Source organism: Wyeomyia smithii, chromosome 1 (genome assembly GCF_029784165.1).
Source record: "Wyeomyia smithii strain HCP4-BCI-WySm-NY-G18 chromosome 1, ASM2978416v1, whole genome shotgun sequence".
Taxonomy (NCBI): domain Eukaryota; kingdom Metazoa; phylum Arthropoda; class Insecta; order Diptera; family Culicidae; genus Wyeomyia; species Wyeomyia smithii.
In genome coordinates, this window is record NC_073694.1 from 31,120,625 (window position 1) to 31,133,440 (window position 12,816).

Consider the following 12,816-nt stretch of genomic DNA (forward strand, 5'->3'; position numbering starts at 1 on the left):
AACGATAGAAGCTTTATTTTCTTGGATTTGTGATAAACTGGTTGCGCAATTTCAAATTTTGCTCCTGTAAATGAAAATTTTCAGTCTACAGTTCAGTCTACAATTTCAACAAAATGTAAGCCCGAAGTTGCTGTATTTAAAACTTATATTGTATTCAATAACCATCATAAAGAAGCTCTCTCACCATTCATTTTTTCAGTATTTTGTAAATTTATTTGGAATCCAGTTTTTTCTTCAGCATTCTTCCAGTTCAAATTAAATTTTTATTGGCAACTCTGGCCTCATTGACTGATTTCACCGTTTATTCCCTCGTCTACCGAAATGACAGTTGCAGCTGTTCACTGTTCGCTTCTTTTTCCCACCCTTCTCGATGACTGTCAGTCGGATTTTCTGAATCGTTCACGTCGATTGGGTTGGTTCGTCGTCGTCGTCGTTGTCAAATTGATCCGTTTTTTGCAGTTAGTTTCAGACATACTGCAGCAGAATTTTACTAGTTACTCAACCAGCGCAGCCGTATACTTCGGGAGTGCAGTTTCCTCCGCAGGTATACATTGCTGTAGAAAGTGTGTGAAAAGAGTAAACGCAACAGGAGAATCGTTGAAGACCTTGTTTTCGGTCGGTCATTTATAATAGATTAATGTGCCATTTGCGCCCCACCAGCGCCAGCAGTTAGTTTAGGCTGGGTAGTACTGCTACTAGACTGATTGCAACATCCCGTTGCTGAACGCGATTACGAGAAAACTATTCGAACGAAGCACCGAGCGATTGGATAATTCAGTTTAATTCGATAAGGGTTGAGAAGTGGAAAAATCTGTTCAACTGCAAACGAAAGAATAAAGAACGGTTACAGCAAACAGCATCACTGTGTGTCACATTTAGCAGACGGGCGGAATCGATATTGTGCGGGAATTTGCGGGCAGTAGCGCAGGGGAGCGCTGCGCGGTTAGCAAAACAAAAATATCGCATCGTACGATACACGATCGGAGCGAGAGAGTCTAGATAAAAGGGGCTCACGGTAGACAGAGAGGCACAATCCAGCCCAAGCACACGCAGATTTTGCTATTTGCTCCATCAGCACTAGCACCAGCAGTTCTCCGCGTAATCCGGAAGCTGCTGTTACATTCTGTGGACTTGATTTCTGTGTGTGATTGGTGCCAGTAGCTGTAAACGATAGCGCGATTGCGTGCGAACTTACTTGTAAGGTCGCCAACTAAGCCAACGAGTAGCGAGCAGGGAAGGAAGCCCTATCGAGAAACAACTAACTTTAACTGAGGTGCAATGGATACGGTCGAGACGGCGAACCACTTCGTAGCCTTCGGAGAAGGTAAGTTCTTTAGTCTTGTACCTTGAACGTCTGGCGAGGTTAATTTGGTGATAATAAAAGTTTGCAAATGTTTGCTAATTAAGCTTGCGCCGCCGGTCGGTTTTATTCTATGATTTACAATATTGGCTTTGAAATGTGATACTACGTAAAGTTAGCTCTTGGTGATTGTGAGTGATTCAAGCTGCTATTCAAATTGTCTTATCTTATTCGAAGCCATGTCGAATAAAGAGAGTATAACTGCGCAAACTAGTTTAAAAGCATTACAGGCTACCATTTTACGTAACTATCCGATTATGGGATATACAAAACTAATTAGATTTTTATGGGCTGAACTAGTACCTACCTACTAGTAAGTTTCGGAAGCACAAAACAGTGAGTCTGAAAATTATTTCACTGAAAGATGACATCGTGAAATGTTGAAAATAACCTTCAACAGAATAAACGTGTTTAAACAGCAGTAACTTTACAGTTAGCTGATAAACTAATGTAGGTTACTGTCAAGGCGCTAATTTTTCCTCAGCTGCTCAATTCTTCGTAGGCAAGACAATTTGAATGTTTTGAGCATGCAACTTTTCTTGTGTCTTTATGGAGGTATGAAATATTAGTGTGAAATGCTAAGTATTGATCAAATTTTTATTTTATGAAGGTTGCCGGGTCAAAATATTGGCTCAGAAGAAAGTTGGAATGAGCCAAACGATAGTGACCTTCTAGAAAATATATATTAAAAAAAATTGACCCATAGCAAATGAGTCATGAAATGAAATAATTATGTGAAATTATACACAAAAGGAATAAGTAGATTTTAGAACACACACCGCTGTCACTACGGCAAGGTAGTATAAAAATCTTGTTATTCACTCTACGCTAAAGAAACAACATAACTTCAAGCCGTTATTACCCCTCCTTTCCGTTTAAAAAATGTTCGAGAAATGGTTCATATTTGATGTTACATTATATTTGCATTCAACAAGAAGTGTCTTTTTGAGAGAATTTGAGAAAAAAAAACAGTTTTGATTTTTTGAATGCTCGAAAAATTTTCACAAAATAATCGAAGTTTCTTTTCGCTGGATCGGATCGGGAAACGATAATGAACAACAGACCGAGAACGATGAGTGAATCACAATTTGGCACGAGTGCGCGTTGATAAAAATACGTACAATCTGTATGCGACATTGTTTTCTGTTTACAACGTCACACTCGCCACCATGGATGTCGTTATCCAGTGTCACTTAAAAAGTCTAGGTGAAAATGAGGGCAGGTAAAAATTACAATCAGCGCAGCTCTTAAAATAACTAAAAAAACAACAAAAGGCTGTATCAATCAAGTCATTTCCCTTCATGTCACCCTTGTCAAAATCGTCTTTATTATGTCTCATGAGTAACGAAAAGTCAATATATTATTACTGCAGCAACTCTCGCTGCAACCGTTCCACTGCTGACACGAGGTCTTTAAAAAAAAGATATTTTTGTGTACAAATGATAAAAATTAGTCGAAAAATTATAAAACAACTTCGGTTAGTTCATGTTGATGAACCTCTCGGGCTTTAAGGGGTCAAACGATTTTAAGAAAAGTTGAATTTTGAGCAATTCTGGATTTTTTGTTTTATCTGTTTCTCTTGAATTTGTCATTGAGCCCCCTACAACCAGCATCGTTTTAAAAAAGAATGATAGAGCTTTCATTTGAAGTATCAACAAATTGGCCGCCATCTTAGATTTTATCAGAAAAACAAGTTTTTGAGCAAATTCGTAACCACCGATTTTAAATTTGATACTACCACTGGAAAGCTGAGAAAAAATGCTTCAAGATGATTTGATTAATTTTATGGCGACAAATCGTTGAGATCCTATGCCGATTCCAGAATACGCCTTCGCAAAACTCGGGCTGCTTCTCTCCAGTCTTCCCTTACACCCGCTGCTCTGGCAGGATTCTACACTCAAAAACCTTAAGCGCTCGACGATCGGCCTTCTTTCACGTTCGGGGACGATATCCGTAGAGCGCCACCGGGAGGATCCGAGTCCTGTAGAGCTCAAATTTAGTACGGATCTGTAGTCTACGTAATACGTAATAAACCCTAACCGTCTCTTCACCTCGCGGCTCACCTCTTTGTCACATGTCACTAGAGTACCAAGATCAGGGCTCTATATTTTCGAAACAAAACAATGAAACTGATATACTCGCGCTGTCATTTCGATTCGAACCGTTTCATTTTCACTTTATTCCTTTCGGCGACTGTCAACGAATCACTTCTTTCTCTCTTTCCCGTCTGTTGTTCATCGGATCGTTTCAAATGAAACTAATGACTATTTCAATCGACGGAGAGAAAGACTCTTTCCTTTCCTTCAGCGTCTCAATTGGAATTAGCACCGTATCGCGTCGTTTGATGGTAGTTTTCTTATACCGCAAGCCGTAGTTAGAACGGCAATGGCATCCAATAAATACGTTACGCAAGCTCCGATCAATGTTTCCTCCATATATATGTGTAAAGTACTGTATGGAAGCCTTCTGTATCAGTCAGCGCTCATTGTCATTTTCAATTGTGAATCGTCATGTGAGAGTGATGGTGATAATCTCCGCTTTCAATTGAAATGCGTTTGTATCAATTTTAAGCCCTTCAGTTGTCAGAATCACAGTAAGAGCTTTCGACTGGGTGTCATGTGACTCACGGAGTGCTCGAAAATGATACAAAAGCTTTTCAATTGAAAGCGACGGGTCAAAACGTCACTATAACCTGATAATTGTCAACTGGAAATGACTTTGTCAGGCTCTGACCAAGATAAACAAATTCGTCGACCACTTCGAAAGTATCCCCATCCATCTTCACCGCAGCACCAAAACCCCCAGCCAGAACTACCACGCTCTCTGCCAGCTGCCATGTACTTCGTTTTGGCAGCGTTAGTGGTGTGTCCAATTCTCACAGCTTTCCTTCTGAGAGCCATAAAGGCCTCCTCAACAGCTTCACGGTTAACACTAATAAAATAAATGTCATTCGCGAAGCCCAGACGCGTGTGAGACTTTGTGATGATGGTGCCGCTCCTCTGCACACCTGCCCGTCGTATTGTACCTTTGAAGCTATGTTAAACAGCAAGTTCGAGAGCCCATCACCTTGCTTCAGACCATCTAACGTCACAAACGCGTCCGAAAATTCGCCCGCTGTTCTGACGCATCATGTAAAATCGTCAAGCGTCGCATGTAACAGTTTAATTAGTTTTGTTGGAAAACCACGTTCAAGCATTATTTGCCACAGCTCGTTGCGTTTCATTGTATCGTACGTGATGTGTCGTGGTTCGGTCTCAAGGTAAACATCTGGTCAGTTGTCAGTTGTCAGGACGCTCCTACTCGGAAACCGCATTGGTAATCTCCAACAAAGGCTTCCTGCAACGGCCTTAATCGCTGGAACAGGATACAGGAGGAAACTTATAAGCGGAATCGAGGAGGGTTATGCCTCGGTTATTACTACAATCGAGTCTATGTCCATTCGTGTAGATAGGGCATTTTCCAACCAGTCCGTAGGTGGTTGTTCCTTAGGCCATAACATTAGGATAATCTGGTGAATTGCACTATACAGCCGCTCGCTCCCGACTTTGAAAAGTTCGGCCGGTAAGCCTTCCTTCCCAGCGGCTTTGTGGTTCTTCAGTTCTTTAGAAGCTCCTCGTATCGTACCTGTTGAAGCAATTCTCCGCCAACGTGAGGACACGATCGTAATGCTCACGTTTTTTACGGCCGTGAAGTATTTTTTTGGCAGCTCTTGCCTCACTTCTCGCACTGTTTCGCTGACCGCATAATGGACGTGCTTCCACTGCTCGTTTAGGTCCACCCCATCTGGTTCATCGATCCGTCTATCATCTTTTCAAGTATACTCTGCAGCAACTCCTTCCAGTGATAACCTCTGGATATCCTTAAGTATCTTCCTCGCCGATCTCGATTTAAATACGTTGGACAGCCGGGTGAGAATCTTGCCTACCACGACATAGTGACCCGAGACGATATTTGGCCCTCGAAAGGACCGCACATCTTTAACGCCTAAAAAAGGGCCGGCCGTCGATCAGCATGTGGTCGATCTGGGAGCAGGCCTCTCCACTGGGGTGTCTCCAGGTGTACTTCCGAATGTTCAGACGTGCAAAATGAGTACAACAGATGGCCATTCTCTTGACCGCGGCGAAGTTCAATAACCTCAAGCCGTTGTCGTTGATGGTAGATTAAAGGCTTTCCCTACCAATGGGACGGAAGTATTCCTCTCGTCCGACATGTGCGTTCATATTTCAGATGAAAATCTTCATGTCGTGCATGTCGCCCGCTTTTGTTCTCCTGTTGCTATTCTTTTTCCTACTAACGACGGGCCACGTATGGAGAAAAAACAAAGAGCGACTTGCTTCGCTTCGGCCGATGCTATACTGGATGCGATGCGGCGCGAACTGCGTCTTTTCTCATGGTGAGGAAAAATATCAACAATGACACAGAAGTGCGTGAAAAAATTCTCCGAATTGTTTCGAAGTAATTCACGCCGCATCGCATCGGCTTTGAACGGAAAAAATCACTTAACCTTGGTGATTTTTGATATTTTAAACTTCACCACAAATTTTGCCGAAAGGACGCTCGTAGCCTCAAGGTCACAGAGTCCGTTTTGACATGCGGTTGGTTGTGTTCGAATCTTTTTTTTTCCTCTGTGTGGACTCACCACTGCGACCAGAGACATTTTGTTCTATTGTGTAATTGCCCAGGTGTTTTCTGTACTCCGCACTTCATATTATTGGCAGTATCACTATTGAAGTGAATGATACGCTTTTCCATTTATATCCGTGCTTGTGTGTGATAGTTTACCCTTTCATTTCAGGCTTACTGCTCTACTATACCGAGCCTCTTTTCCATCCTACCAATATCGCCAAATTACAATTCCCTAAACTGAGGCTACACCTAACGTTCCTCTCTGGCCAGGTTTATTCTAAAAGGGACTTGTTATGTCAAGAGGAAGGAGTCTTATCGAAACCTCGTTCCTCGTGCCAATATCGCCAATTACAATTCCCTGTAGAGGGTAAATATTTCTGAGATCAATTTTATTATAAGAAGGACTTATTTTGTTAAAAGGTAGGAGTCTTATCGAACCTCGTTCCTCCTACCAACACCGCGTCACAATCACAATTCCCTGAAGAGGCACTTAATGCTTCACCTCTGGTCAGGTTTATTACAAGAAGGACTTATATTTTCGTCATGAGGAAGGAGTCTTATCGAAACCTCGTTCCTCCAACCAAGACCGCGTCATAATTACAACTCCCTGAAGAGAACTATTATACGTTACTCAGAACAGTTTTATCATAAGAAGGGCTTTTTCGTTAGGATGAAAGTCAGCAAGGGTACTATAGAATTCAGCTTGAAGGAAGGGTATGTAGTGGAGAGCCTGAGAATGAAGCATCTAAAATACTATACTGAGCTCCACGGGAAGGGAAATGCAAAATAGTAAGTTTTCTCATTCAGATTCCTTCTTTTTTTCTTAGGGCGGGTTGTCTAGCTGATCACCGTGAGCGAATAACTGCTGCACTAGGTCCAGAGGTTTTCCCATCAGAGATGCCAGATGTTTTTGAAAAATGTCTGCAACTGCTCGAAAAACCGAAAAACTGTGCTCGAAACCTGAAAAAAATCTATTCGTGATCCGAAAAAATTTCGCTCACGCAGGCAAAAGTCTGTTAAAATCTGTACACATTTTAAGAAAATCTGCGCAAATATAAGGAGACTTTGAAAAAAATCTGCTGAAACCGTGGAAAAACTGCAAATATCTGCAAATCCATAAATATCTGCACACGGACTTCAAAAATCTACGTTTTGCTGACAAATCTGCACATTTGGTATCACTGTTTCCCATACGGATTCCCATACAAATTATGAATGCAATGCGCCAAGCAAAGACAAAACCAATCGACTTCCGGTAATTTTCGCCTTTAGACGGTCTTCAGTCAAACCTCTAAAAAGCTTCAATAAGGACTTGAAAAATGTTCATAAGGCTTTATAGTGATTTTTTCGAAGTCAGTCTGAAAATTAATACTAGAGGCACTAGAGGGTTAAAGCCCCAAATGGGACCAAAAAAACTTGGTTCTGAAAAATCGATCATTTTTCTCCACTCTATTAGCCATCTTACGGTGGTTTTTTGTGCAACTTCACTAGCGCAGATCCTTCACGGAAGAGCAACTACGAAATGTGCGGTCGTTCAAGGTCAAGCTTAGGCTCAAACTTTACCAAAACTTGTGCCGCGGTAATATTTTAGAGTGAACTTCAAAATCGTCGACAATGAAAGCCCCCTAACCAAAACAACATATTCAGAACGTTGACTCAGCTGTCATATCTCCATGTTTACTGTGCCACTTGTTTACTAACAACTGAATGAATGTCGAATGCAAAAAGGCGGCATCCATAAATTATGTAACGCTCATAGGGGGAGGGGAGTATCCTTGAGCGTTAGGATTGTTACCCAGGGGAGGGGGAGGTAAGTTCAGCGTTATACGTAACAAAAAATCTCGGGAGAGATTCTCCAAAAACGAGCACGTTATTTACGAATGTCGCCTAATTCGTTTTTAGCACCTCCAGCATGTTAGTTCAATAAATCGCAGCTTCTCTGAGACGCTGTTGATACAGAATGTCTGAAGAACAGTTCTGGACTATTATGACTGGGAATCGGTATCCCGTGGGGAGAAAAGTATTGGTTCCCCACTGAATGAATCGAACCACTAAAAACGAATTCTTCTCTTGTTGAGAATGCATTCTTACTCTACGAGACAGTCTTTTATGACAAAAATTTGAATATTTTCGTCAATTGACCAAGATTATTGCGAGTTTTTACGAAATATACATGAGTAAATTTGAAATATTTTCATAGTCAAACTTTTTTCGCACAGCTGTTAACTAAACTTATCTATTGTAATTTTACAAAAAATATTCTGAAAATTTCTTTGTAGAATCTGATGACCAGATGTCCGAAAAGAATATAAACTACCTAAAGAAGCTTGCTGTAACAGTTATGGTAGCAAGCCAGCAGCGCTTGGATGGAGAAAAATGCCAAGTCAGCCCTCCTGATTCCTGTTATGATCCGCACGTGTTTCAACTATACGTTTATAATAACATGGCCTATCGGACGATTACCAATAAATAAATCAATAATACAGACATGGTTGTTCAAGGGCGCTCTGGCATACAACCATCGGTCGTCAATACAAACACTTTTATAACTACTATCATCACCCATTAGATCCGAATCAATGTACGTCACGAATAGGTAATACTCCAAACCGAGCGCTGCATTCAGAAATCATCACTCATCAGTCTACCACCGTACGTTCCGCTATCGCGGATGGCCTTGAGAATTCATTACACAGCAGCGGTCGACGGACGGTTTGCCTAAGCAGGAAGTTTCCGCTTCAGCGACGAATCATGGTGGTCCTGAAATCGAAATCACGGCGGTCACTGACTCAAGCAGAAAGCCCCTCTTACCCTCCTGCCGTCGGAGACTGTCAACAAGAAGCAGGCAAGACGCGACCTAGCCAGTTTGGTTAAATGAAACGCGAACGACGGTATGATGATTATTGGGTGACGCGACTGAACTGAAGAAAAATGCGAACAAAATAAAAAAAATGGCAAAACCTGGTAAAGGAGGAGAGCGAAGATCGTGGTTTCTATTTTGGGATTGCGGATGATACCCTTTGGCGCAAAGTTTTTTCCTATCTTGGCAAACAATCGAAACACTAACCATTGGGATTCTGTAATTGCTGTTCCCCCTCGTGATAAAGTTATTTTCTAAACCCCCACGGGTTATTTTGTAGCAGAAATGGTTGCTACAAGTAACAAACTAGCCGATGGACAAACGACATTTTTACACTGCTAAGCAGAAAGTGAAACTGCATGCACGAAACTTGCAACACAGGCTTTTCAAGCTTTGGTTTCAAACCGCCCCATTTTATGCCGTTAAGCAGCAACCTTGATCTTCATCGCAAATTAACCATAGCATGCATTTTCCTGGGAATTGTTTTTTTTTTGTTACTTTTTATTTCATGGGTAATTCTCATGTGTCACGGCATTTGCCACGACAAGAGGATTGTTCTAGTGTACTGACTGTACATGTGCGGTGCATGATATTTGTACCTGGTACGAGCAAATACCACGTCACACACATTTAACACAACAAATAGAACACAGAGAACTGGGTACTACAACAAGGCGTGTGTACCACTGATAAACGTAAACTTGTCTTATGTGCCCAGGGATTTTTTTTTCTGATCGGTCATGGCAAACGCGTGGTATGTGTTTAGCGCTTCAACCATAGCCGTGCGCAAGGAAGGGGTGATAAAAGGATTTAGGAACAACACTGAATAGGAGTTAATTGAATGAAGTTAAACATTGAACGAAATTTTTACTGTTTAATTTAACTCTAACGAAAGTTAATTGGCTTAGAATTGAATGTTTTTAATAATTTCTTGGGCACTCACATGAATTTGCAGAATATTGCCTAAAATATTACTAGCTTGCATCAGAAATTTAAGGTTCATAACAATCTGAATCACCTACAATTTCAAGAACCGCGCTATCAGGTTGGATGATAACAGTCCAGTTTTTTCAAATCGTCATTGATAAACTGTTCGGGACTTCGGAAAGTTTTAGTCAAAAAAATTTACAGCTTAAGCCGAAACGGTAGCAACTTAACCCCGCCCCTAAGGCGAAAATCTTGCCCACGGCTATGGCTTCCATACACACGCACTTAAGATGGCGCAGCCCACACGCTCGGGTGAGCTGATCGAAAAAATCCCCGACGGTAACGCGCGGCCTGCAATTATTGCCGCACTCAGTTAGATGTCAGTCAGCTGACTGCATTATTCAGTCGTACGGCCTGACCCCATTCTGCTAGAATTGCCTATCATTTCTAAGTACCTACCTACGGCATGTTATCAGTCATATTTACGGAAGCCTGCTTTGAATTTCTACTCATATCAGTTGATTTCTGTTTTTCTCCGTCTCTCTATTGCAGCGTCGTCTAGTGGAAGAGATATGAAAACGCCACTCTTGGGCAAAACAACAATGACGTCGACACCGTCGTCGCAGCCAACCGCGACGTCAAATGGACAACTGCGATATGCGGCGGCTGCGAACAATAATCTTCACCAGCAACAAAAGTCGTCAACGGAGTGCAACGGAAATGGTTCCATCGGAAGCGGAAGTGCGAATGATGATGAGTGCGAAGTTGACCAGGAACTATCCGCGCGCAAATCGTTGATTATTCTTGCTGCTATCTTCTTCACCAGTCTGTTTGCGATGATATACGTGTATGCCATGTTCCCGGAGTTGGAAGAGTGAGTTTTTTTAACTAGGAAAATGTTGGTTATGTTTCACTGACATACTTTTATTTCGTTTTAGATCCGAGAAGCAGTACATTAAGGTACCATTCGATATTGAGGATGCCAAACAGTTGGGACGAGTGCTGGACCGCTACAAAGATCTGTACTATCTGGAAGTTATGTTTGGGGTCATCTTGGTTTACATATTGTAAGTAACCGTAAATCGCGCTCGATCATCATTTACTGATAGTGTCGTGTTTCGTTTTAGCCTTCAAACCTTCGCCATTCCCGGATCGCTATTCCTATCGATTCTGAGCGGCTTTCTGTACAATTTCCCCGTAGCACTAACACTGGTATGCTTCTGCTCCGCGTTGGGAGCTACTCTGTGCTATCTGCTATCACAGCTCGTTGGCCGTCGTCTGGTCAAGCACTACTTTCCGGAAAAGGCTCGTGTCTGGGCCCATCAGGTGGACAAGCACCGTGAAGATCTTTTGAGCTATATGCTGTTTCTACGGATGACTCCGTTCTTACCGAACTGGTTCATCAACCTGGTGGCGCCGGTAATTGGAGTTCCGCTGTATCCGTTCGCGCTCGGGACGTTCCTTGGTGTTGCACCGCCTTCGTTCATCGCCATTCAGGCGGGTAAAACGCTATACAAAATGACTAGTTCCAGTGATGCCTTCAGCTGGGGATCCATTACGATGCTGGCGTTATTTTCGGTCTTTTCGCTTGTTCCGGTCATATTCAAGCGATACTTCAAAGCCAAAATCGACTAAATGGCTTCGGAACTGGGCGAAGCGGAGCGTGTGGTGAGTTCGTTTTACCGCTAGCAAAACTGGTTAAGTCACGGTTAGTGCTTAGTGGAGGGAATCTTCGAGGTCAAACCCATCCGCGGGCTGACTAGACTAGGCGAGGAAGATGAGGAATAGTATAATTTTAGCCAAAGATGTGTGTATAAAGCTACAGCCGATTAGTGTCCATTTGCATAATGTGATGTTTGCCTGTTGCCTGGTGGAGCTAGTAGAATCGGAAGGAGAACTGGGTCTTCCGACACCGATGTCGGTGGGGTTCGGTATGTAAGGTTTGAGTTTACATACCATACAGAAAGTAAATAATGGTTCATAAAGTTTCAAACATCGTTTGTGAATACCGAAAATAGATAGATTTTGACAATTTGGCGAGCTTCTCTAAATGTTGACTGTTTTAACTTTGCGCGTTATTTAGCACATATTTCTAAGTCGATTCAAGAAAAATGATTTTGTAAAGTTGACAACGTTGTTTGGTAGACATAAAAAATTGTTCTGGTAAAAGGTAAAAAGATACAAATTTTCGAAGTGTCAAAAAACACCGATAAACTTTCTGCCGCTTGATCTCGAATTCTTCTTTTATATCAAGCAACCTACAAACTCCCGGATAAACTAAGTTATGAACCAGGCGATGTATTAAAAAGTTGCTTTAACATGTTGGAGAGAAACATTTGAAACAGATCTTTTTCCTGCAAAAGCGCAACATGCAAAATCGGCAAAGTCAGTCTATGGACAACTATAGTTATAAGTAGGTTATCGCATTTTTTATACTTAAAAACACAGACGTGGTGGAATGTTTTTAATCGTTCACTAGTTCAAAAACATTGTAACGTATTCGAACTGTTGCATGAGTGATTTCTAGGTGTTACTGGAAAGTATTATTTGTTTATCAAATAATATGTAGAATGTAATATTTTTGAGTAGAGTCGAACGAGGACGAGAAAACTGACCAACAAGAACCTAACTACAGAACAGCATTTTAAACAAACATGCGAAAGGGTTTTGTCAATAGTCTAGTACGTGAAACTCGACGCGAGCCGATTTGTGAGAGTGTACAGTTAAAATTTCGAATAGTAGCAGCTTCAGTTTTAATTAAATACTAGGAAATTATTCTTACTGCGATATAAAATGCGAGTAGAAACAAATAGCTAACCAACAAATTCCAGCAACAATTGATGGAGTGCTTGAGTAATGCACTTGGTGACACAGAAAAAATGTATTCTGAATGTAGTCAAATGTAAAAAAAATAAACTAAATAACAAATAGCTTATTGTGAATGTGCAAAAATAGGCGAATCGTAAACACAAATACACACACCTACATGATGTTGAAACGCGGTTATTGTTAGAATCTATTGGTACAGATATATCACTAGTCT

At 41.5% G+C, this 12,816-nt stretch overlaps 1 protein-coding gene across 3 annotated transcripts; it reads left to right on the top strand.

Moving 5' to 3' along the window:
• The first annotated feature begins 365 nt into the window (after window positions 1–365).
• On the top strand, window positions 366–12,775 carry LOC129718231 (transmembrane protein 41 homolog). Of its 3 annotated transcripts, none has more exons than XM_055668798.1 (4): window positions 366–1,324; window positions 10,326–10,647; window positions 10,712–10,840; window positions 10,901–12,775. In XM_055668798.1, exons 1-4 carry the CDS (start codon window positions 1,279–1,281, stop codon window positions 11,406–11,408), a joined length of 1,005 nt encoding a protein of 334 aa, XP_055524773.1. In that variant the 5' UTR covers window positions 366–1,278; the 3' UTR covers window positions 11,409–12,775. The 3 variants fall into 3 exon arrangements, with proteins under 3 accessions (XP_055524773.1, XP_055524776.1, XP_055524774.1); XM_055668801.1 differs by lacking the exon at window positions 366–1,324 and adding an exon at window positions 9,788–10,237; XM_055668799.1 differs by lacking the exon at window positions 366–1,324 and adding an exon at window positions 9,788–10,224.
• The last annotated feature ends 41 nt before the right edge of the window (window positions 12,776–12,816 follow it).

Bases quoted from the DNA above. Each gene is read 5' to 3' on its own strand.
- LOC129718231 (XM_055668798.1), top strand. From the start codon at position 1,279: ATGGATACGGTCGAGACGGCGAACCACTTCGTAGCCTTCGGAGAAG. The intron at 1,325-10,325 runs GTAAGTTCTTTA...TCTCTATTGCAG, and splicing joins CTTCGTAGCCTTCGGAGAAG to CGTCGTCTAGTGGAAGAGAT. The intron at 10,841-10,900 runs GTAAGTAACCGT...GTTTCGTTTTAG, and splicing joins GTCATCTTGGTTTACATATT to CCTTCAAACCTTCGCCATTC.